Raw genomic sequence first — 27,415 nt, 5'->3', positions numbered from 1 at the left:
AGCCCCACTGGCAGTCTACAGTGGAAGCTGGATAGTTGGGAGTAGGAGTAAGATGGAACCACACACAGGAGCCAGAGCCCACAAGGGTGGGCTGAAACTTAGGTCCATCAGGTCTTGTTTGCTTCCGACCTCAGTGGCAGGGGTGTCCTGCAGAAACTAGGACCCTTCACGGTCCTGGCTGATAGTCTGAGAAGCTGAAGGAGGATCTAGGGGAAGGTGAGGCAATTGTACGTCCAGCTACTGCCTCATCATCCCAAAGGGGCCAGCTGAGAAGCCACAATGTATATAAACTTCGAAATTTCTGCTTCTGTCCTGTCCTCTGAAATTCCCACGCCACCCACATTCATTATTTAAAATACTAAAGCCAGTCGTTAGCCACCATTAGTGACCAAGAACTCTGTGAGAGGTACAGATGATATAAGTGATGGTTTGTTTTTACATTACACTCAGCTTCTACTTTGTTTTCACCTGCAAAGCATGATCAAATTCAGGAAGGATTGCCAAGTACCTTTCTTTAAAGCCCTTAAGAGACTTTATTTCAGTATTTATAGGTGCTGTGGCCAGCGTGAAATTCTAATTTTGTGTACCATAGGTGCCATTGTGGCTGAAAGCACTATTCTAAACTGAGCTGTAACAGTTTTAAAAGTTCATCATTGGAGGGAGGGATGGCTAGGTGGCTCGGTTGAGCCAACAGCTCTTGATTTCAGCTCAGGTCATGATCTCATGGTTCATGAGTTCAAGCTCCACCTTGGGCTCAGCACTGACAGCACGGAGCCTGCTTGGGATTCTCTTTCTTTCTGCACCTCCCCTGTTCTCGGTCTCAAAATAAACATTACACACACGCACACACAGTTACAATGTGATACCCTTTAAAAAATTCTTTTTAAAGTTCATCACTGGATAGTACTGTAAGAATGATCACATGATCCAAAAAATATGTTAATACTTGAGATGGTTTGACTAGGACATACTATTGCCACAGATTTCTGACATAAAATGCTTTGCAAAGGTAGTTTCTGCTAATTCATAGTATACAAATGATGGGCTTTTACCAAGTTGAATTTTGTTGTCTTTACAAGTGGTTTAACACTTCCTGTCCAATTATCTCTGGGGCAAGTTTCACCATCAGTCGTCTTTGAAACTTCCTAATTTCAAATATAACAAGTTTGGTAAGGATGCATTTTGTTGATTCTGAAAACACGGTTAAGGTACCTTTTGGTAGAGTTAACAGTAGAGACATACTGTGCCCCATGCTACTCACTCTCAATTTGAAAGACTAGGCTCACAAAAACAATCATTTACCACCATCCCCCAAGGTGTGAATAACAAACTGTACATGAACACCACCAGGAAAACCCATTTTTGAGTGAGTGGGGGGCAACACCAGTTCTAAGCAGGAGAAAGAAACTATAGTTGACAAACAACATGGGTGTGAAGTGTACCGCTGTACTTATATGCAGATTTTTTGATATAGTACAGTACTGTATATTTTCTCATAATTTTCTTAATGTTTTTCTCTAGCTTTGTTTCAAGAATATATAATATATATAATGAACAAAATATTTGTTAATCACCTCTTAGTAAGCCTTCCAGTCAACAGTAGGCTGTTAGTAATTAAATGTAGGGGGGCGGGGGGGAATCAAAAGTTACATGGATTTTTGACTGCAGGGGTGGGGGGAGGTTGACACCGCTAACCTCTGTGTGTTCAAGGGTCAGCCGTTGGTAGTTCTTTGGCTACAGCTGCTATCGGCTTCTTTGAAAATGCGTTCATTTCCAGACCACTGTATGGACCTGCCTCCCCATAATCACAGCATCTGCTTTATGCTTCCCTTTTGTGACGTGTGACAATTCTCTGTATACAAATGACTACACACAGAGGCAGACTGTCTCTAGGGAACGATTTTCTTGAAGACAAGAATCCTATCTCCTCTGATTCTGTACTAGGTGGCAGGAATATTTAGCACTTGTAAAGGGCCATGTCAGGTGACCATTTTACAGTCTCCCAAGTTTAAACAGTTTCTTCAGTCACAGTTGGAAGGCATACAGAATTTTATAGACTTAAATAAACAAATCGACACAAAATCTAGATTTTCACGTGAGATTATCAAAATATATGGTTTTTTGATCTACTTACTTGAAACACAGCATACATAGCTTCATTAACTGGATTAAAAGGCACATTTTGAAAAGTCTAATATTGTGAAAAGTTTATTTGCATTAAATTAACTCCTTGTTTTCACCATCATAAGAGATACATTTGCTTGCCCTCTGTGATCAGATAAAAGACATTTTGGTGGAGTGATAATACATAATACAGAAATGTAGGCTCGTATCCCACCCAGAATGGGAGATAGTAGGTTGCCCTTTTAAAACCTGGATCAACCCAGAGGGGCTGATCCCTGAAAGACTGGGGATTCTTAACAAAGACTGAAGAATTCTTAAACAAAGTCTTTCCTGATTGCTTCATTAAATTTGAACTTTTTAATTTTATTTTTATTTAAATTCATGTTAGTTAACATACAGTGTAGTATTGGTTTCAGAAGGAGAATTTAGTGATTTATCACATATATAACATCCAGTGTTCATCACAACAAGTGCTCTCCTTAATATGGGTGCCCATCACCCACTGAACTTTTAAATAAGCTTCTATGAGAGAGTAAAAAAAAAAAAAATTTGGAATGGATAATCTACTATTCTTTATGAAAGAAGAAGAGTTAAAAACAAAATCCAAGTGCAAAAGTTTTCAGTAGTCTTCCTACCTCCAGTGTACCCCAGCAAAATATTCACAGCTTTTAGGAGCTTGATAAATCCCAAGCTGCAATTTACCATGTTTCTTATCCACTAAGTTGTCTGTACGTATGAAAAAATCTGCAGTCTACTCCTGAAGCATACCATATTCCCACAAAGCGAGGGAGCCTAAAAGCAACAGTGCCCACTGCTGTTCAGTGTCTCACACCTCATATAATCACCGACAGGATAATTCAATCTCCAAGTCACTTGATCAACAAGCATTCCCAAAATAATAGGGATCAACTTCTATTCAATAAACCTAATCTGGGTTTACCAACTTTTTCCACAAAATTCAACAGACCCACACAAGGTAGTAATTGGTCTTTGAATTTTTAACTATGATTACTTCATTATAAAATGTATTTAATAAAATGTCAACATATGCAATGTAGTATGTTTCAGCATGGAAGATGCAGCTTTAAAGATGTTTATTATAAAATTTTCTTATGGTTGATGCTTTGGATTTTTAAATAAATCACCTCTTCAATATAAGTCTCTAAATTCATTCAAATTAGTTAAAATCCTGGAAAAAGTTTAAACTATTTGGTCATTCTACAAAATTTGACAGATGCATTCTGACACATTTATCAGTACACATTTAAAAAACATTTCTTTAAGCTCTTTAATACAGCATAACATTTTATGACTGTAATACATTATTCTCCCTAATTTATTTTCATTCTTGGACCTTCAAACCATCTTGGAATAAATATGAAAAATTTTAAATGCAAAAATGAGTAACGCATGATTTCACTTCGGAGATTAATTAAAATCAATAAATATTTTCTTGTGACTTAAAAAAATAAACAGTAGGAATTGTCGATCCTGTGTACATTTCTGGAATTTAGCTTGTAACAAATATTGTTAGCATATAAAATGTTTTTACCTTACTTTGAAAGCATTAAATATGTAGGGACGTCCAAAATATGTGGGTTGTTTTTTTTAAAACTGACACGAATGCATCCATGTTCCATTAAAAACAAAATAATCAGAATGATGTGCAGTTATTAGGAAGCAAGTTTAAAAATTTGTGGAGTATTTTTAAAGTGCTGAGATTTGGAAGAGGAGTATCTTTAAGCATGCTAACCACACCTTATCATGAACACAAAAAGGACTTTTAAACTCAAGTTTAGAAAAAAAAAATTGAGGTTCTATGAAAGGAAGATTAGTAACAAACATTTTCCATTGAAGAAAGAATTCAGGTAAAAACAAATAGCACCACGATGAATTGCACTAAGGTGCTAAAGGAGGTACCTTATTCCCTGCAGAGTGAACGCTCCTTCTGAAATGTATTGCAACATATAAATGCAATTGTTTAATGGTTACCATTTGGTTCATTCATCTACAGAAAACTGCATTCCTTCTAGTTCATTATATTGAACAAACATTCAAATTACTGAACTATACATAATGTTACATAGTTTACATTTTATGAAAACAAAGCTTGAAGGAGTATTTATAAATATCACCTTGAATATAAGATGACAAGTTTAAAAGGGCTTCATATCTCTTAAGACATTTAATTTATGTTAATGGTCCAGGAGTGTTTTAGATATAGATATATTTATATGCATATATATTTCAACAAGAAGTGTAAAAATCTTTAAAAACAAATCACAGCACTTAGAGCTGTTTTACATAAGAAGTACTCAGGGTCATTAAGGTGTCAAACTATTACACTTATAATATGTATATTTTTAAAAAGACTGAAAATGGCACATCAGGAAACTTGCTGAAATTCTTTTTAAAGGACCATTTCATCATATCATTTTACTGATGTGTTGATTCAATGTAATTCCCTTTTCTCCGCTGAATATTTGTCCCTTCTATTTGGATTCACTTCTGGGGTCTCTGTATTCTCTTGCTTTCCTTGGTCAGATGACATCATTTTCCATGTCAGTTAAAGATCAGGAAAACGGCTTGGGTCTTCCTTATAGTCATCAGGTATAGTAAAGATGGAGCCATCAAATTCATCATATCGAAACTCCTGAAAAGTCACAGTGGCTGTGATCGTAGGAAACACGGGAATATCTAGAGAGAACAATCAATGATAACATTGTAAAATAAAGTGATCATCTATTTATACACTGTAAATACTATTAGAGATATCCATACTCCTTCAAATGTAAAAAAGCATTATTCAAGGAACTGATAAATCCTAAAATATGTCTAACAGTGAGTGTGTCTAATTTGGAGAAGGGTTTCTATTGGTGAAAAGAGAAACACACCAAGGCATCAAGAATCACACCAAAAACACAAGTTCCCATTGCTTCCCAGTCTTAAAACTGTAATGCCAGACTCCACCGGTCTTTTTATCTTTTACTTGGGGCAAAGAGACAGAAACATTTGCACTTTTTGCATTCTGGCATCTTTTCTTCTTCTTATAGCATAGATGCTATTCTTAATCTGAGCTGATTTATTATCATTCTAATACAAAAGAAATACATTAGTCCCTTTTGTTTTAAAATACTGACTACAATCCATCATTTAAATATATGTGATAAAAAATCCCATCAGAATTGGAATAATTGGGGTAAGAGTTCTGGACCTTTCACCAAAGCCCTGAGGTATGAACCATACAGTTAGTTGTCTATAGGGGGAAAAAAATCCCAAGTAGAGGGAACAAGTCCAAAAGCCCTAAAAAAGAAAGTGTCTGGTGTATCCTGGGAACAGCTAAGAGACCAATGAAGGGAAGATAAGGAGGAGATGAGGTTAGAGGAGAAACAGGGACCTAGATGAAGTGGATTTTAGGTCCAGAAAAAGTCTTTGGCTTTTACTCTCCACGAAATGGGAAACCAATGAAAGTTTGTCAGCAGAGTAGTAACGTGCTTTGGCTTATGTTTTAGCAGATGCAATGAGAATATAATGTAAGGTGACAAGAGTAAAAGGAGAGATGTGCTCCAGAAGCAGCAGCCAGACAGGCAGGAAGAAAATCAAGAGAGAATTCTATCAAGTCAGAGGAAATCTGAAGAAAAACTATCATTCATTCAGACAGGACTCTACAAAAATAGAATGCTACAGATCCTGGAGAGATTAAGAAGGATAACGGAAAAGCATCCACTAGATATTTATATTTAACAATAGAAATATCAATAATAAACATAGTAAGAGTGGAAGAGATAAAGAAAACCTGCAATGAGCTGCCGGGTTGTTTCTAGTTGGGGCTTTTACAATCAATTCAACCTGTAAGGAGTGATCCAGCTTTTCCACCTCTGCACAAACATTTGGTGTTGTCACATGTTTTATTTTAGCCATTCTGTTAGGTATGTAAAGTGAAACTTAATTTTAATTTGCATTTCCCCAATGGCTAATAATACTGAACGTTGTTCATGCACTTGTTTTCCGTTCATATATCCTCTTGGATGAAATGTCTGTGTCTTTTGCCCTTTTGTAATTGGCTTGTTACTGATGAGTCTTAAAAGTTCTTGTGGGGGCGCCTGGGTGGCTCAGTCGGTTGGGCGGCCGACTTCGGCTCAGGTCATGATCTCGCGGTCCGTGAGTTCGAGCCCCGTGTCGGGCTCTGTGCTGACAGCTCAGAGCCTGGAGCCTGTTTCAGATTCTGTGTCTCCCTCTCTCTGACCCTCCCCCGTTCATGCTCTGTCTCTCTCTGTCTCAAAAAAATAAACAAAAAATATTTTAGAAAAAAAAAAAAAAGTTCTTGTGTTTTCTTTCTTTTAACTGGGTATTTCACAGAGTAAACAGGCTTTACTTTTGATAAAGTCCAATTCATTGATTTTTCTTTCTATGGCTCATACTTGTGGTACGAAGTCTAAGAACTCTTTGTTTAAACCTATATCTGTAAGATGTTTTCTCTTTATTTCCCAGAAGTTTTACAGTTTTACAGTTTTACATTTTACATTTTAATTCAATCTCTGGTCCATTTTCAGTTAATTTTTATATAACTACAGGACTCAGGTGGAGGTTTCCGTTTTTCCTTTGGATGTCCAATTGCTCCTGCATCATTTGTTGAGAAGGGTAGCTTTCCTCCATTGAACTGCTATTGCATCTTTATAAAAAATCAGCTGTGCATATTTATGAAGGTCTATCTCTGGATTCTTTGTTCTATTAAGTTGATTTATGTATTTATCCCTCAGCCAATACAACACAGTATTGGTTACTATAGCTATATAATAAATATTGAAATTGAGTAGACTAATTACTCATACTTTATTCTTTTCAAAATTGCTTTGGCTATTGCTGTGCATTGAATTCTTTCCCCTCCAAAAATCTGTGTTCCAGTCCTAACTCCTACTATCTCAGAATGTGACCATTTTTAGAGACAAGGTCTACAATTTGCAGAAGTAATCAAGTTAAAAGTCATTAGAGGGGTCCCGAATCCAATATGGCAAGTGTCCTTACAACATGGGAAAGTGTGAAGACATACAGCAAGAACATTCATGTGAAGATGAAGAAAAAGACTGAGGTGATTCTTCTCTTTGTATATGGCTTCTTCAGCCAGGTACTGATTATATATAACTAACTTATCATAGTCTCCTGGTGTCATCACTTTAGCAGTTCAAGTCAAGTAGAAAAACTTCGCCTCCCTTTATGTCCCTTCACCTTCTCCCATTTACAATATAACTATAAGTAGAAAGTAACCATGGAGATAAAAAGTAGACTTTCAAGTAGCCTGGCTATGAAAAGCAAAGATTAAAGGCCAGTGCCGGGTATGACAGAGTTCAGGGGTTTGTTTTATATTTTACTTAGTTGGTTGAAATTTTTTTTTCTTTTCTTTTCTCTTTTCTGTTATTAATTTATTTTTGAGAGAGAGAAATGGCACAAATGAGCAAGGGGCAGAGAGAGAGAAAGAATCCCAAGCACGGAGCCTGAAGGTGGGCTCAAAGTGCTCACCCGACGTGGGACTCGAACTCACAAACTGTGAGATCACGACCTGAGCTGAAGTCCGATGCCTAACCTATTATGCCACCCAGGCGCCCCAGTTGGTTGAATCTTAAAAGGAGATAGATCTGAACAAAGTCTAACAGCTGAGAGAGAAAAAGCAGTAAAGAAGAGAGTCTGAATATAAAAGAGAAATAGGGGGGATTGACAGAGCAAGCTTTTTAAAAGAGATGGGAGGAAAACAGATCCATAGTACAAATGGAGAGATTATTCAAGCTAAAAAGAGAGGCACCACTTCCACTGAGACAGGAAAGATAAAGGAAAAGATGGGACTTGCCGCAAAAAAAAAGTCTGTATGGGGAGTGGTGGGTAATAAGGAGGTATTGTTTCAGATCATCTTTTTTTGAAGCAAGCTTCTTTTTATTATTATTATTATTATTTTAGAGACAAAGAGAGAGAATGCGAGTCGGGGAGAGGGGCAGAGGGAGAGAGAATCTTAAGTAGGCTCCATGCTCAGTGTGGAGCCTGATGTGGGGCTCGATCTCACAATCCTGGGATCATGACGTGAATCGAAATCAAGAGTTGGATGCTCAATGGACTGAGCCACCCAGGTGCCCCCGTGATTGTCTTTTTTTGGAACAAAGGAAGCAAAAATCATCTGCTCAGACTGTGGGAGGAAATAGTGGAAGAAGAATGGAACTGGTGGAAAGAGGTTCAAATTTGGCCTTTGAGCAAAATGGAAGGAGAATAAAAAGAGATTTAAAGCTTTGGCTGATTTTGAAAACGTACAATTGTCTTAACAACAGTTTCTAAATTTTTCATAATTTTCCCCCTCAATTGTATTTTTTAGACTGAACACAGAAACAGAAATGGTGGACCCAGACCCAGGACCAGAGTTTTATAGGATTAATGCAAAAGAGGGACAAAAAGACAAAAGAGAGAAAGGTAAACAAATTCCTGAAAACTTTAAGTATACAAGCAAAAGATTGTCAATTCCTTGTTAAGAATGTGGTTCTAAACAGAGAAATGCCTGCAAAGAAGTATTGCAGACTCTTTTTTCCTTTTCACACAATCAGATTTTTCTTTTGCATACAAGTCTATATTGTATTGTGGGCATTTGGGGTTTGGGACTTAAATAGATGTGAATGCAGGGATAGTTTGAAACTGTCATATATTCAATCCCTGCCCACTACTTTAGTTTGTCACTGTGCCTCTTTAAATACAGCACCTACAAGGGAGTCCATTGCTTCAACTATTTTCTGGCTATAGAAAATTACAGTGGGATTTTAAGCAGAAATGCTCACATAATGATCCCTACCCACAGCCACAGCTCAAACACACATCTCTTGATCACTTTAATTTTCAAATCATTTCTGCCTAAGGTCTTATCACTGGTTTCTTCAAGTAGATACTGGGTTCCCAGTGATTTTTCATCACAAAGGGAATCATAATGACATTGTGAAAACATACTTTAAAATCCATTTTAACCCTCAAAATGCTTACTTCCAGGTTGGGAAAGTTGAGAAGGTTATGTTTAATTTTTAGGAATTAAAGCATTATTTCTGAGAGAAAAGCATTTTGGCCTAATTATTGTGAAATGTGGTTTCAGTAATGTTGAATAAAAAAATAAAATATATCTGAGGGATTATATAAAGGTTATATTTATTATATATTATTTTTCTCTCCCACTGGAATGCAAACACTAAGAGAGACTTTGCTGTCTCTAACCCCTAGAAAAGCATCTGGCACATAGCAAGCACTGATTAAATATCTGCTGGCATATTAATGCCATCCAAACATAAAATGGGTGCTATGAAAGGTTCTCCTGAAGCTTAATGCTAAATATAAGTCTAAACTCCTAAAGAAACTTTTAATAGTGTCTTGTTCCCAGTTTTCTGATATACTTGAGTAGTTAAATATGCACAAATGGGAGTTTACTATTTTTAAAGATCATGCTTAAGATGAAATTAAGTTTAAACATTAACACTGAAAAATGAGGATTACTTTACCCATGAATACCGACTGCTGATCCCAGAAACATCCCCACTGTTCAGAAACTCAAGAGTCTGCTAAAACTTAGGGCTAAAATCCAGTCTCCCTATTTCCACGTTAAAAACATTATCACAGTGCATTGTAAGTTTACCCACACCCCACTGTACAAAATACTCGCATATCCCTTATATGTAAGTTAAATCCAGTAGAATTAGAAATGCATTGGGCACTTTATATAGTTGAAAACATGAATCTCAATCCGTATAATCACAGAAAAACTATAAAAACATAAGCAACTAGGAAATCATTTTCCTTCAAAAGCACATTTCTTATTAAATGTTAGTAAACAGTTCCATGTTTCTAATAGGCAATGAAATTACCTATTAGGAAATGTAAATTTTTCTCTTACCTAGTTTTACAGGAAAGCCTGGAGGAAGCTTCATCTGAACAAATTCTCTAAGCTTGTTAAAGTGCTTGAAGGGAGCTATTACTTCCAAAACATTCAATAATCTGAAAAATGGAAGGAGAAAAAAATGTTATCATTTTTCAAATTGATTTGTGTCCTTATGTTGTTTTATAACTATATGCATCAAACTCAGACAGTATTAACTTCTACATGTTAAGGATGAGGAAATGTCACCTCCTTCATCCTCATGACTCTTTATTATTCTTTTTACTGTCAAAGTTCACAACTTTTACATTTGAATGTGAAGCCACAACTTCCACACTTGTTTGACTTTAGATCTATACTTAAATGAACTCAAGGCTTACGTCCATGTTCTTTCTGAAGTCTACACTTTCCTGAGTTTTGTTCTTAGCCTCACTGTTTGAGTGGCTGTATTTCACTGTCAATTCTTTATGTGTGATGGGCTCTTATGTGCTTAGTATTCCTTGATTTCTTGCAGATTTCATAAATGAGTGTTCTGTTTTGCTAGAGGGCAATCTAGCTGGCATAAAATTTCAGCTTATGCTTCTTTCCCTCTGAATTACAATTTCATGATGTCTCCCAGGATTCAGTATTACACTAGTCATTAACCAGAACTTCTCCTTTCATCTTTTGGTTGGATGGATTTCATTTTTAAGTAGTAGTGTTTTCCTTTTTAAAAATTTGTTTAATGTTTATTTTTATTTTTGAGAGACAAACAGAGTGTGCGTGGGGGAGAGGCAGAGAGAGAGACACACAAAATCCAAACGAGGCTCCAGGCTCTGAGCTGTCAACACAGAGCCCAATGTGGGGCTTGAACTCACAAATGGTGAAATCATGACCTGAGCTGAAGTCGGATGCTTAACCAACTGACTGAGCCACCCAGGGGCCCCTAGTAATAGTGTTTTTCTTTCAAAGTGGACCCATGGCTGCTATATTTCCTGAATTCTTCTGTGTTTTCTTCAACTGCCTTGATATGTAAATGACATCTTAGCCAGATACACTACCTGATCACACTTTCTTTGTCTCCGAAATGCCAGAGATGTGAAAAAATGTAAAGCCAGGTTTTTAACCTCTTTTTTGGATTTGTCAACAACTGAAGTCCAATAGTCTAATTGGGATAATTATTGTTACAATCATTACTGATTTTTCTCATAAGAACATAATATTATGTTACAAACTCAGGGTTTCCTTACAGAAAAAACGTCTTTTATCCTATTTTGAATATTATTTTGTTTACATTTTGGAGGCTCTCTATATAAGTGGATCACCAATAATCCTTATGTTGAACCCTCTTTATCCTCCATAAACGCTACTTCTCCAATTCCTTTAATCTCTTTTCATAAATTCATTATGAACTATCGAATTTTATTTTCCAGCCACATCTATTGTGTTCACTGTTGTTTCTAATGTATTTATTTTGCAACACTTTTATTAGTGCTTAATTTATTTCCTTAGCTTTATAGTCTTTTTATTTCATTCTATTATCATCTCATCTTAGAATGATCCATTTCACTAATTTCACATTCCTTTTACGTTTTTCTTTTTAATTTCTTTTATGTTTATTTATTTCTGAGACAGAGAGAGACAGAGCATGAGTGGGGGAGGGGCAGAGAGTGAGGGAGACATAGAATCAGAAGCAGGCTCCAGGCTCCGAGCTGTCAGCACAGAGCCCGATGTAGGGCTCAAACTCACAAACTGTGAGATCATGACCTGAGCCGAAGTCGGTCGCTCAACCAACTGAGCCACCCAGGTACCTTTTACGTTTTTCTATAGCATTTACAAGGAATTTTCTTCTGTTCTTTGACCTATGTTATATTCTAGAATGAATTTTTTGTCTGGCTTTTATATGCTATGTTTCTTTTTTTCAGAAGGAATGGTTATAATGACCACATTTTATAAATACTAATGTACCTGGTTTTTTTCACATATTAACAGTGAAATTGGGATAACTCCTAAAATTGATAGCATATTACAATTAGCCACATTTTCTTCCTTATTAGAACATCAAACTGGTGTATCCAGTTTTATGGGTCAACTGGATCCAAGACAGGATGAATTATGCAGATTTGTATGCATGGCTAATGCCCTTGCCACATCTGGGAACTATCAATCTCCCTCTCTGATCTATAGATTGAGGGCTATACATAGCTCATTCTATTTTTCTATATTTGGGTTATTGAGGAGTATGAGGCATGTATATCCTTGGTAAAAAAATATGACTCTTTCTTTCTTCTATGAGAATTATTTTTTAATATACTAGGCCAGTTTAGAAGGGGAAGGAAGTAAGAAGGAAAAAATAGCCTGTGGCTTCAACTTACCCCTTACTTTAGAGAGGAGGCTAAAGCTATAGTTGTCAGTCAGCTCTATCGACCCACCTCTCCCATTCCACCCATCTCTCCAAACTGATTTTTTTTAAAATGAGCATCTGATAAGTACAGGTTTGAAAGGACATAGTCAAGATGTTCATTGCAGTATTGTTTACAGTGGTGAAAAACTACAATCAAAATGTTTATCAGCAGGGGTACAATAAAATAAAGGATAGTACATCAATACTGCAAAATACCAAGGAAAGAAGAAAAAGACATAAAAATGTAATTATTGTGCAAATACTGAGATACACTCATTTTTATTTATTATTTATTTAATATAATTCATTGTCAAGTTAGCTAACATACAGTGTATACAGTGTGCTCCTGGCTTTGGGAGTAGATTCCCATGATTCATCACTTGCATACAATACCCAGTGTTCATCGCAATAAGTGCCCTCCTTAATGCCCATCTCCCACTTTCCCCGTTCCCCCAACCCCCTACCCCCATGAACCCTCAGTTTGTTCTCTGTATTTAAGAGCCTCTTATGGTTTGCCTCCCTCTTCGTTTGTAACTTATTTTTCCTTCCCTTCCCCTATGGTCTTCTGTTAAGTTTCTCAAATTCCACATATGAGTGAAAACATATATCTTTTTCTGACTGCCTTATTTCACTTAGTATAATACGCTCTAGTTTCATCCACATTGTTGTAAATGGCAAGATTTCATTCTTTTTCACCACCGAGTAGTGATCCATTGTGTGTGTGTGTGTGTGTGTGTGTGTGTGTGTGTGTGTGTATAGATATGTATGTGTACATATACCACATCTTCTTTACCCATTCATCAGTTTATGGACATCTGGCTCTTTCAAATTATTTGGCTATTGTTGATAGCGCTGCTATAAACATTAGGGTGCCCCTATGAATCAGCACTCCTGTATCCTCTGGATAAATTCTAGTACTGCTATTGCTGGGTCATAGGGTAATTCTATTTTTAATTTTTTGAGGAATCTCCACGTTGTTTTCCAGAGTGGCTGCACCAGTTTGCATTCCTACCAACAGTGCAAGAGGGTTCCCGTTTCTCCACATCCTCGCCAACATCTGTTGTTTCCCGAGTCGTTAATTTTAGCCACTCTGACTGGTGTGAGATGGATCTCAAAGTGGTTGTGATTTGTATTTCCCTGATGATGCAGGATGTTGAGCATCTTTTCATGTGTCTGTTAGCCATCTGGGTATCTTCTTTGGAAAAGTGTCTATTCATGTCTTCTGCCCATTTCTTCACTGGATTATTTGTTTTCCAGGTGTTGAGACTGGTAGGTTCTGATACTAACCCTTTATCTGATATGTCATTTACAAATACCTTCTCCCATTCTGTTGGTTGCCTTTCAGTTGTGTTGATTCTTTCCTTTGCTGTGCAGAAGCTTTTTAACTTGATGAGGTCCCAATAGTTCATTTTTGCTTTTATTTCCCTTGCCTTTGGAGACATGTCAAGCAAGAAACTGCTACAGCTGAGGTCAGAGGCTGTTAGTCCGTTTTCTCCTCTAGGGTGTTGATGATTTCCTGTCTCACATTTAGGTCTTTCATCCATTTTGAGTTTACTTTTGTATATGATATAAGAAAGTGGTCCAGTTTCAATCTTCTGTGTGTTGCTGTCCAATTCTCCCAGCATCATTTGCTAAAGAGACCATCTTTTTTTCCATTGGACACTCCTTCCTGCTTTGTCAAAGATTAGTTGGCCATACATTTGTGGGTCCAATTCTGGGTTCTCTATTCTATTCCATTGGTCTGTGTGTCCGTTTTTGTGCCAATACCATACTGTCTTGATGATTACAGCTTTGTAGTAAGGAATGAATTGAAGCCCCAGGCTATTTTTTTTTTTCCTTCTTAGTTCCTTCCCCCTTCTAAACTTGCCTACTATACACTCATTTTTATTTTTTTTAATTTTTTTTTCAACTTTTTTTTTTGGGGGACAGAGAGAGACAGAGCATGAACGGGGGAGGGGCAGAGAGAGAGGGAAACACAGAATCGGAAACAGGCTCCAGGCTCCGAGCCATCAGCCCAGAGCCTGACGCGGGGCTCGAACTCACGGACCGCAAGATCGTGACCTGGCTGAAGTCGGACGCTTAACCGACTGCGCCACCCAGGCGCCCCTGTACACTCATTTTTAAAAGAAAAAACAAGAGGTGCCTGGGAAGCTCAGTCTGTTAAGCCTCCGACTTTGGCCCAGGTCATGATCTCATGGATCATGGGTTTAAGCCCTGTGTTGGGCTCTGTGCTGACAGCTCAGAACCTGGAGCCTGCTTCTGATTCTGTCTCCCTCTCTCTGTTCCTCCCCTGCTTGCACTCTGTCTCTCTCTCTCTCTCAAAAATAAATACAAGATTTAAATAAAATAAACAAACAAACAAACAAAACTGGGGCGCCTGGGTGGCTCAATCGGTTAAGTGTCTGACTTTGGCTCAGGTCATGATCTCACACTTCATGAATTCAAACCCCACGTTGGGCTCTGTGCTGACAGCTCAGAGCCTGGAGCCTGCTTCTGATTCTGTGTCTCCCTCTCTCTCTGTGCCTCCCTCCCTCACACTCAGTCTCTCTCTCTCTCTCTTTCAAAACTAAATAAACATTAAAAAAATTTTTTAACAAGAAAAAAAGAAAAAATAAATTAAAAAGCAAAACTCACAGAACAAAATGTAAACTATCCCTCAAGCTTATAAAGAATGCAAAACACGCAGAAAAATCTAGACAAAAATACTCTAGTTATTCACCCATTAACTATTAGTGAAGTAGAAGTAAACTGTTATTTTTTATTCTATAAACTTCCATGCTATTCGATTTTTTACAATAAACATATATTCATTTGCTACTTTTATAATTTAAAAACAATTTGAAAATGTATCTGGTTAAAGTAGTAAAAATGTTAATAATTTGTGAACCAGAAAATGTATATAAGGGTGACATAGTATCAAAGCAATGGCTATTTGCTTTTTCATTTCAAAGGCATCAAATGCAACATTCAGATGCAAATATCATTACAATCTTTAGGGTTTCACAGTTTCTTTCATAAACGTTTATAGTTTGTAACACACTTACGACTCAATTCCCAAGGGAAATTCCTGGCTCATGGCTATTGTAGCTTTAAACGTTTTCTTACTCTCTTTGCACACCAGTTCTCTACCCAGATGAGGAGCTCTAAAATGGGGGAAAAAAAATTAGGAAAACCTTTTCTACATGTTATCATCTTTCTATAAAGAATCTGTCATCTTCTAAGGACATCATTAATATTTTAATTTTTCTTACTCTGTGTAGAAATCAATTTAAATTATGTTAAAAGGACTTAAGACATATACAAGAAATGAGACAAGGGTAAAAAAAAAAAGAAGAAACTAGCATAGTGAAAAGTTCAGAAAAATGATCAAACTCAACAAATTTCATATTGAATATAATTTCAATAACCACTATTTTTAGGAATAAATCAAATCACTAGAAAAAATAAACTTTAAAAATATTGTATATCTCTAAAATCATTTATCCAATTGAATCTCTTTTACTGTGTACACTTCTTAGCACTGACCAATAAGAAGAAAAAAATAAAGAATTTTATATTAACTATAGACTATTATAAGATGGAAACATTTTGGAGAAGTTAGAAAAGTATAATAAAAAACCCTAAATAGAAAAAAAAAAAATAGTCATGACAACTTCTTCCTAATCGTGGAAGTAGGCAATATTTTATTTTCTCCACCAAAGGAATAATATTTTCTATAAACAACTGTACCTTCTTTGACACAGTTGGCCAGAAAAAAAAAATCTTTTTACTTATTCATTTAAAATAAACCACTTTAGGGCACCTGGGTGGCAGTTAAGCATCCGACTCTTGATTTCAGCTTAGTTCACAATTTCACGGTTCCTGAGATAGATCCCCAAGTCAGGCTCCATGCCGACAGCAGCTGACAGCAAAGGGCCTCCTTGAGATTCTCTCTCTCCTTCTCTCTCTGCCCCTCCCCAGCTTGCATGCTCTCTCTCTCTCTCAAAATAAACTTTAAAAAAAAAATAAAATCACTTATTCACTCATCATCCTTTTATTCAATAAATAACTACTATATACAAACCATGTAATTGGTATTCTAGTAAGGATCAGTAATATAACATTTTGTAAATAATTTTCTTTAATGTGCATTTTATTTTTGAGAGAGAGAGAGAAAGAGAGAAAGTGGGCACAGGCAGGGGAGGGGCAGAGGCAGAGGGTACAGAGGATCCGAAGTGGGAGCCCAATGTGGAACTCGAACTGGCGAACCACAAGATGATGACCTGAGCCAAAGTCGGGTGCTCAACTGACTTAGCCACCCAGGTGCCCCAGGATCAGTAACAAAACATTAAGCAAAGTCTTTTGTAAGGATGATGAGAAGAAGTCTGGCACAGGCTAAAACAAAGAGATAAATGATAGGAGATGAGCTTAGAAAGGTAAAAAGTAGAAAAGCAGTGCATGGCTTTTCCCACCATGTAAAGTCTCAGCACAGTAACAGAATATAAAAGTTCACACATAATAGAAACACTCAAATAAGCAACTGCAGTGGGAAATTCCTCACATTATATTTTCTTTGAATGGCATCAGAAAGATGTGGGACAAAAGGAAACAGTGTTTGAGCATCAGGCAATATGAAAAACAACAATTCCATTCTGATCACACTTAATCGTATTTTTAAAAGAAAAAAGAATTGCTTCAGACAAAACCATAATAGTAATTCTTTCTAAGATAATTTTACACCTGGATATTCATGTTTTTCCAAATTGTTCTTTCTAAAAACCAATGAACAAAATAAAACCAAAAGAAAATAAAACAACAACAACAACCCTTACTTTCCAAAATAAAATAAAAAAAACTTACTTTCCATTTTCAGCAGATATATATTCTTCCCATGTAATAGTGTTCTGAGGAGGAGGGGTAAGGGACTGTCTTCGAACCGGCTGCCAAAAAATAAAAAGAAACAAAGAAAGTAGAGACAAAGAGAGGGAGAGAGGAAAGAAAAATGTCTTATTTTTAAAAATATAAAATAAAAACATAAAATAAACTATTTAAATTGCTAACGTACTTAAATCTCTTCAATATAATGCTTTAGGAAGTACTTCTGAGATAGTTCCATGGTGATTTAAGCTCCATCAGTAAGATTATTTTTTTTCCTAAATCTCAAATAAGACAAGTATCAAAGTAATAAAATCCATTCATTCAATGTTTTAATCATCTAAAATATTCCTGATATTATGCCAGATGTTGAACACGGGAACAAAAGAGAAATATAAAAACTAACCCTGACTTCAAGGAATTTACAATTCAGAGTTGGAAAGAAAAAAAAAAACAAACATACAGACATAACAGTTAGTCAGAATTATAAAATATTACATGATTTTTTTTTTTTAATTTTTTTTTTCAACGTTTTTTTTTTTTATTTATTTTTGGGACAGAGAGAGACAGAGCATGAACGGGGGAGGGGCAGAGAGAGAGGGAGACACAGAATCGGAAACAGGCTCCAGGCTCCGAGCCATCAGCCCAGAGCCTGACGCGGGGCTCGAACTCACGGACCGCGAGATCGTGACCTGGCTGAAGTCGGACGCTTAACCGACTGCGCCACCCAGGCGCCCCAAAATATTACATGATTAAAGGCCAAATGAACTTACAAAAAACTGAGTAGTACTGAAGTTCAGAAAAAAGAACAACCTTCTATGGACAATAAATTGAGACTAGGAGATGGACGCTCATTTAAATGAAAACAAAATAAAAAGTATATTTTAGACAAGAAGAATTAATGGTAAAAAAAAAAAATGTAGTTGATGTATTTGAACTGAAAAGGGAAGTTCAGAAGAGAGCGTAACAATAGTGATAAAGATCATTATCAGTTTTTAAAACTTACATGCTGTCTTTGTTAAATATCAATTTGTATTACCACAGGATGGATTTGCAATAAGGACTAAGGGAGTGGCCTCAGAAATTGAAAACTGCCAAGACAAACTCATGGAGCAAAGGGCAATCAATGAAAGACTGATATAAATAACAAGATAAAAGAGTTGACACTGGGAGAGGGCCCCATTCAGAGAAGTACCTTTCTTTCTGGATATTATGAGCATTAGATGTTAATAGGTAGGATATTAGAGCTGTTAAAATCAAGAATTTTGAAAACAGCAAACTGGGTTGGAATCCCAGCTCCACTGGTAGTTGTAGAGATTTGGGCAAGTTACATTCTCTTATGTCAATTTATCTCCCCTGCAAAATGGGAGATGACCACCTATCTTATAGTTAAGAATTCAAGGAGTTAATGTACATAGAAAGAGCATACTGCCTAGAACAGAATAAAGTATTCAGTAAATAACAGTAACAGTTATATCCAGGGAAGTTTCTAGAGGGCAGTTACAAAAAGAAAAGGGAAGAAATCAGGGTTAAAGATATGGGAATTCTCTGACTAGATTAAAAAAAAAAAAAAAAAAAATATATATATATATATATATATATATATATATATATATATATATGTGAGAAAACAGAGGGTTGATGACTAAGTCCTAAAAATAACATGCATTGGTGGTTTTGGGGGTGGTGGGAGAGACAGAAAGAAGCCAAATATTAATCAATACAGAAAAAAGAAAAATCAGAGCATCAACTTGTCAGAGAGGCCAAAAGACTGTTAAATACAATGATACAAAGACTTTTAAAGAGAAAGAAGCCTGAAAAGGGGCCATACATTTTGTTGGTCAGAAGTCATTGAGATCTCTGAATAGCATCAAAGGATGTCGTTAAAAAGGAAACTAACAGTGTCTGAACATAGGCAGTATGAAAGCTTTTCCATCTGTGAAAAGCTTACAAGAGACACACAGAAAGTAGGTTATCATCCAGAATAATGGGGGCTATGATTTAGGGATCTAAAGGAGGACATAAACTCACAGAGGTGTTTCTGACTCAGACTGGAGTGGCCAAAGGTAAGTGCCAGCAATCATGGTTCCTGAGCAGTTGAGTCGAAAAGAGGGAGCACAAAATCACCAGTTGAAGGAGACTGAGGAAAGCACAATGGTGAGAAAAATGCGGTGTACTGGAAAACTGCAAGTGTAGTGTGTGTACTTAGTGGGAGTAGAGTATGTGAAGAGAAACTAGTAAGAAACAGGGATAAGGGAGCAAGACAGAAATGAGAAAAAGTAGTTTGCAAGGGTTTTGTGCACTGAGTAGATCTGTATTTTTCTCAGGAAGCAACAGACAAATATTTTGAACAATATAATGTGTTTTTTTTTTTTTTTAAACACACACATTTTGGAGCCAGACTGATTAAACCCTGTCTTCACCAATTACCAACTGAGTTTGGACAAATTATTCAACCTCTTTTGTCTCAGTTTAGTCAACTATATAACCTCACAAGGTTGTTGTGAGGATAAAAAAGGCTGGTTAAATATAAAGTACTTAAAACAGTGCCTGACACGTAGTAATTACTCTATACACTTTAGCTATTGAGCACAGGCATTACAAAGTTCAATCTATTTCAGGCAGAGCACTCTGGGAGCTGTGTGTAAGTTACAAAGCTATCTCTAATCCAAATGAGAAATGACAACAGCCTGCTGTTTCAAAATGGAAGGAGAAAAATAGATTCAAGAAATCTTCAACATTTTGTATTGATCAGACACAAGGGTAAGGAAAGCTAAAAGAAGTCTAAGGACAAATTTCATGTTGCTGGCTTGGGTAATGGTAGTGATAATGGTGCCATCACTCAAGACAGAGAAGACAGGCAGGAGGAACAAAATTGTTTGATCAGATTTAAATATACTAAATTTTAGATACTTATGTTTATCCAAATGGAGTTGATGGAAAGCACTAAAGATCTGGTGATTAGGAGAAAAGTCACAGTCCAAAGTATATTTTGGGTGAGAGTTACCAGTGTTTAAATGATAACAGAAGCATCATCAGATATGTATCCAACCAATGAGACATTAGAGACCACTAGTTGTCTACCTAGTGTCTATTCTCCCATTCTTTATTGTAAAATAAATAAATACATACATACATAAATTAAATATATAAACAAACAAAACTCCCATTCAAATTTTTCACTACACATATGACTTACTAGATTAAAGACTTATTTTTCTAGCCATCCTAGCCAAGTGTTACCATGTTACTAAGTTCTAACCAATGGGATGTGAGCAGAGTGATGTGTGCAACTTCTGATTGGGTCCTCAAACAAAACAGGCAAGTCCTCTCCTTCCAAACTATTCCAAACTATTATTAGGAATTACTACTATTCCTGCTAGCTGCAATACTAAATACATAATAAATAATCTTAAACCATGTGGATGAGAGTCACATCTAAGAATAGCAAAGAAATAAGACAAAAAAAGAGTAGATCTGAGATTAACCCACAGAGCAGAGAAACCACACAAACTCAGATTTTTACAGAAGAAAAAAGTAATCAATACCAATTTAATACATGAAGTAGGACACTACACACAAAGCTGTGGTATGTGGCAATGGCTTAGTACAATGACAAGCAGGCTTAAAAGGTAGTTAATGACCCTCCTAAATATTGTGATACGAGGTAAAATAGTATCTTGTAGCATTGCAAAAGACAGACAGATATATGTTAACTAACAGAACCTGTAATTCTGGGGGAAAAGGCTGGAAAAACTTAAGACTGCTGCTCCAACACAGAAAAACAGCAAAGGCTAATCTCACCTCCATCTAAATCTCTAACTAAGTAGGCTATAATCAATTTCTCTTTGAACACTGCTTCAAATTTGTCTACTCTTGCTTCCAGTCTGGTTAATACTTATGTATATTTGACTATAACTGGTTTTATACTTGTATATATACATGTATTATCATACATACATACATATTATCATAATAAAGACTCATTTGCCAGGCATGATTAGATAATGTGGCATGTCACTTAAGTATATTTTTTCAGGTAATAAACTTCTCTAGGCAGTTCCTACTGTTTCTAATAAAATTCTTCCTAAACTGTACATTACCATCTTATACATGTATACATGTATACATTACCATCTTATAAAGAGACTGTAATAAATCTAATTTAACCTTTTACTCAGTACTTTACCTCATCATAATATCAATTATTATATTTTAATAAGGTCTTTCCTACTTTGTTTATTCTAATTGATCCTTTGTGACAAACTGACACTTGTAGCTACATCCTTTAGTGTTCCCTCAGCACTGCTACCATAGCTATCTAATGAAACAGGAAGACATGAAGGCTGCCACAGAATACCAGATGGTTTTCTAATGTTATTTCCCCAGGTCAGCAGGTTCTGTAACTGAAATGTTATCAAACCTTTCTTCATGATTAAATGCAAAAATTCAAATGCCTGTTTTCCTTGAACCATATAAAAAATATTTTTAAATTTATTGCTAGGTTTGCCACCATTCTATTATATAGCAAAAGCTTCTGGAAGTTTAAGACATTCATTTATTTTATATCTATGTATTCCTATTTAGATTTTATACACTTAAAAAATACATAAATAGTAATAGACTTTAACTCAATATTATATTTCTATTTTAAATATTTATATATTTAAATATATAATATATAAATTATATACACACACATAATATATACATAGTTTGTATACAATAAATGCTTTTACCAATGACTCTGTATCTAAGGTATAAATGGAGAATTGTTCCCTCCTCCAACAATAACTGGTTAGAACAAAAAGGGAAAAAAGCACCAAAAACATAGGATCAAGTACCCATGACTTAAGAATTTCTGAGCACTTAAGTTTTCCTATAAAAAATATTGTCAAGGAGTGCCTGCCTGGGTGGCTCAGTCGGTTAAGTGTCCGACTCTGAATCAGGTTATGATCTCGCAATTCATGAGTTCGAGCCCTGCATCAGGCTGTCTGCAGTCAACAGAGAGCCCACTTCAGATCCTCTGTGTATCAAAAATATACACTAAATATGAAAAACATATCTGGAAAGGAGGGAGAGGAAGAAGAGGCATGGCAAACTAGTTAAATGGCAAACAATTCCTCCTAAATGCTATCTATAAGTTATTTCTTACGGAAATTAGAAAAAATATTTGCCTAAAAAAAAGAAGAAACTCAAAGCTATTCATTTACAACAAAGAATATAAATTTATTCTGAAAAAAATTAGACATTTATTTTTAAAAACTGAATTTCTATTAAAATGTGGCTTAAAAATGTTATTTTCATGTTTTTTAAAACAATAATAATTATATTTATTTTCTAGGTTCTTGAAATTTTCAATAATGCTCCAAAGCCAAACATATTTTTTACTAATATGCCTTTTATGAACATAATTTTTTAAATACCACAATACTGATTTTTTTTTACTACATTTACCAACAGCATCTCTCCAGGATGGTATCTTAAGGTTCTGCCACTCCTCTCCCAACTTCAGCTTCCCAATATTTTGAAAGAAATTCTAAGACATGTTAAACATCTGAATATACAGAAAGAAGCAACTACAACCAAGGCAGACTGGAAAGGAATATACTTAAAGCAAGAACAGCCTGGGTTAAGGGTCCTATGTTTTTTTAAACTCCTGTATATGTTTTTTTAAACTGTGTTAAGATTATAAACATAGTTCATCATTAAAACTCAACAGATCCCTCCCTTTACTCTTTTTTAACCCAAACTTTTAAACTTTTGCATGTTAATTTATACATACCTTTCCTAAAAAGCTCATGTAGGTTTAAAAGAACTATATTCCTAAAATTACCTACAAAATGCATGCAAATATTTCTCTCCTCCTTTAATTCCCACTATTGAATATAATTAAACTGGTATCAATTTCATGCTGCTTTTCATATGCTAGCAAATTCTATCTAAGAAAATACACGCACACACACACACACACACAAACACACATACACACACAAACACAGCTTTTTGTATCTTTTATAATTAGACCTATCAATACTATTTTGATATTCTTGCATCCTGTACCTTACCTGATTCAGCCAAATCAAATTATATGTATAGATGAGTATCTGATAGAATTACTATTTTCTTTAAATTTCTTCTAAATATTTATAATTGAACTCCAAAAAATTCTCAAATGTAATTTTTCAGTTCTTCCCTATCAAAAGTCCAAACTACATATGAGATGCATACTTCCTCATTCTAAAACAATTAAAAATATAATCTTATAAGGATTATAGAGCTAACAAATAACAATATAGTCGTGGCTCTTAGTAATTCTTAATAAATTACTTCTGCCAGATTGCAAATTAGTATAATGATTTTTTAAAATTCACACTGATATAAAAAAATCCCTTCTAAGGTCAGGTAAAAGGCATGGCATCTGCTCTCAGGACTTTTATTCAACATTATATTGTAGTGTTACTTCCCAGTTACTTCCCAGTATAATAAAGTAAGAAAAACAAACAAAGGCAAAAAGATTACCAAGGAAAAAGTAAACCTTTATTACCTGATGATATGGTCATCTGTAGAAAACCCTAAGGAATCTATAAAAACGATATAACTAATATATAAATATCATATATATTCCTATATACTATCAAGGAACGACTGGAAAATGAAATCCAAACACATTGCCATACTAAATGCTTGACAGATAAATTTAGTAAAATAATGTGTAAGACTTGTATACTAAAAACTACAAAACACTTCTGAGATAAACTATAAAAGACCTAAATAAATGGAGAGACATACCATGTTCATGAAATACAAGATTCAATATTTTTAAGATATCAAGTCTCCAGACTTTAATTTACAGATTCAACAGTACCTCAATAAAAATTCCAGCAGGTTATTCAATGGAGGAATCATAGCTCTTTTTATTTTAATGGTGTTAAATCAACTGGACATCAAAGGCAAATAAAATATGGAAGGAAGGAAGGAAGGAAGGAAGGAAGGAAGGAAGGAAGGAAGGAAAAGAAAGAAAAGAATAAAGAAGTAAAAAGACATTACACCTTATACAAAATTAACTAATTCATGGACTTAAATGTAAAATGTAGAAATATAAGACTTTATCAAAAACATATAGGAGAAAATCTTAGGGGCTTGCAGATAAGCATAGAGTTTTTAGACTTGGTGGAAGCAATAAAACAAAAACTGATAAACTGGTCCTCATCAAAATTAAAAACTTTTCCTTTCAAAAGACCCATTTAATAGGATGAAAAGATAAGCTACAGAGTAGGAAAAAAATACCTGTACACACATATGACAAAGAACTAGTATCTAGAATATATAAAGAACTTTGAAAACTCAACAGTAAAGAAACAATCCAATTAGACAATGGGAAGACATGAAGAGACATTTTATCAAAGAGGATATAAATCTGTATATTTTATAGCAAATAAGTACATGAAAAGACATTCAACGACCACAAAACCCAGCAATTGCACCTGGACCTGACTGTAGTCTTTGTGTGTGTGTGGAGGGGAGGAATATGAACTCTTCACTATGGAGGGAGTTTTGAATGGACCAGAGCAAGAACAAGATCTGGGCATTCTAGAGATAAGTATTGAGAGAGGACTTCAAATACCTCCATTCAACCTCCGTCTATACTTTCTAATTGATTGAGTTCTTCTTTCCAGTTATCTTTTAACTTGGGCAAAAACCCTACATGCAAAGCACCCTTTGATAGAAACTCAAACTATTCCTTTCAGCAATAAAAACTGCCAAGACACCAGCAAGACCCTGTGTGACTGACCTCAAGATAATGATCAACCTGACCTTTACTGTCCAGCTACACGTATGCACTGACCTCTGTCCCACATTTTCCTTGCATAAACCCAGAAGTACTGTCAGCACTTTGGATAGTCTTTGAGACATCAGTTAGCCGTGTTCCCAGTGTTGGACTCACTGAAATAAATTCCTTTCTTGTTTCACCACCACTTGTCTCTCTGCCTTTGGATTTTGTCAGTGGCAAGTGGCCTAACCTACTCTGTTTGGGATCATCAGAGCCAAGTGCTCTTGCACCTATGGGCCCCAGTTACAGTATGAACAGTACACAGAGTAGATACATCAAACAACTAGCATGAACCATTGTCCAGAGCCATCAGGGCAGTGGGGCACACAGAGTCCTAGGGCCCACTCCTTAAGGGTCCCCCTTGCCCATTTACCCCTCATGCACACACACAAACAGCCAGCTTCATGCATTCCCAAAGAGACCATTTAGAACATTTATTTACCAAAGAAATAAAGACTTATGTCCACACAAAAACCTATATGTGAATGTTTATGACAGCTTTACTCATAAATGGCCCCAAACTGGAAACCCAAATGTCCTTCAACAGGTGAATAGTTAAGCAAACTATGGTACATTCATACCATGGACTACTACTCAGTAGTAAAAGGAACAAACTACTGATATACACACCTGGAAAAACTACCAGGGAATTAAGCCTAGTGAAGGAGGAAAAAAGCCAGTATCAAAAGGTTATATACAACATCCTTGAAATGACAAAATTTTAAAAATGGAGAAACAGATTAATGGTTGCCAGGGATAAGGGACAGGGAAGGGGCAAAGGGGCAAAAAGGTAGGTGTGCCTATCCAAGGGGAAGGAGGGATCTTGTGGTGATGGCCATGTTCTATATCTTGCCTATAAATGCAAATACCCTGCTTGTGATGATATTACTGGTTTGCAAGATGTTAACACTGGAGGAAACTGGGTGAGGCATATATAGAATCTCTCTGTATTATTTCTTACAACTGTGTATGTGAACCTACAATTATCTCAAAATGAAAAGTCAAATTAAGAAAAATCAAGCAGGCATTTATGTAAAAATTGATTGATCTACAGATTCAACATCATCCTATCAAAATCCCATCAAGTTTTTTTCTTTTATACAAATTGAAAAACTGAATCTAAATATTCATCAAGAACTATACAGTTCAAGGGGCTATGACTCACACAGGAAGTGTTTCCTTTGATTTCTGACCAGAAGTCAAAAGCTAATTAACTAATTTATTTCATATTATTTTGTTCTATTATATACCTATTCAGAATTTTTAACAAGTCCAATAAAATTTAAATCACAGGGCAAGTCCAAAGAAATGGTCTTTTATCTGGTCAATAATGGGAGAGGGTAGCAGCTTTGTTAAAGATGGAGCTCAGCATTCCCTCTCTCAGTTCATCTTCTCCATATCTATTTCCTAAGCATAACCTACTGCTCAAGAGATCAGTAAGTACCCGAAGGCTTCCAGAAAATGAAATCCTGTGAGGCTCTATCCCATGGCCCAAAGAAAGTAAGTACAAGAGGATCTGGCAGAAAGGGGACAGGACCACACTACACTGGCATAATCACAACTTTAACATTTAATGAGGATTGTTAAATACTTCATATCCTGTACTTATTTAACTAAACTATGGCTGATTCACTTAAACACATGAACTTTCTAAACATTAAAATATTTTCCTGGCATGCACAGCATTACCATGAATTAGCTGGAACCTGGCATACTAATCTGAAATGGTTATCTATTGCTAAAACATAATCTGACACCAAAGGAGAGACTAAATGTTCAAGGAATCCAAGCCTCCTCAAAATAGCCTTTAAACTTTTTGCTATTGTGACACATTTTACACTTCAAACCAGCATTCACACATATACATATTTACAAACACATACACCCCTGAAACTTGGTTTCATAAAGAAATAATGACCTATACTACATGTGATGTCCTCTGGTTTAACTATAACATCATTATTTAGACTCTAGTTTTTTTCTCTTTTAAAAAGGGTGGTCACAGCCTACTAAATTGATTTCATAAACTACTAAGTGGTCCCTATGGTGCCTTCGATTTGAAAAACACTGCTATACAAATGTAGTAAAATGTTAACATTTGGGGAATCTTGATGAAGAGCATCCAGGAATTCTTTGTACTGTTTTAGTTGCTTTTTGTAAATCTAAAATTGTCAAAATGAAAAATAAATTTAGGAACCCATCCAATTCATCTGATTAGGTAATAAGATTGCAGAAGCAATGATGATGTCCCATGTACCTTAGTATTTCCTAATTTCCCCTCCCCTTTCCTTACTGGCACACAATTCTTTACAGAAAGCATGTTCTCAATATA

At 35.6% G+C, this 27,415-nt stretch overlaps 1 protein-coding gene across 1 annotated transcript in view; it reads right to left on the bottom strand.

Annotated features, from left to right (window-relative positions):
- Positions 1-2,365: 2,365 nt before the first annotated feature.
- The window catches only part of ANKRD13C (ankyrin repeat domain 13C), a 94,989-nt gene continuing 69,939 nt past the window's right edge, over positions 2,366-27,415 (bottom strand). Inside the window, exons 10-13 of the mRNA XM_049617017.1 lie at positions 17,235-17,314; positions 15,440-15,538; positions 10,031-10,131; positions 2,366-4,821 (exon numbers count right to left, since the gene is read on the bottom strand). Of these exons, the coding sequence (XP_049472974.1) occupies positions 4,691-4,821; positions 10,031-10,131; positions 15,440-15,538; positions 17,235-17,314 (411 nt within the window). The 3' untranslated portion in view covers positions 2,366-4,690. The remainder of the gene's footprint in view (positions 4,822-10,030; positions 10,132-15,439; positions 15,539-17,234; positions 17,315-27,415) is intronic.

Source organism: Panthera uncia (genome assembly GCF_023721935.1).
Source record: "Panthera uncia isolate 11264 chromosome C1 unlocalized genomic scaffold, Puncia_PCG_1.0 HiC_scaffold_4, whole genome shotgun sequence".
Classification (NCBI taxonomy): domain Eukaryota; kingdom Metazoa; phylum Chordata; class Mammalia; order Carnivora; family Felidae; genus Panthera; species Panthera uncia.
The sequence above is the reverse complement of the archived record's forward strand: the minus strand, read 5'-3'. Positions and strand labels throughout refer to the sequence as shown.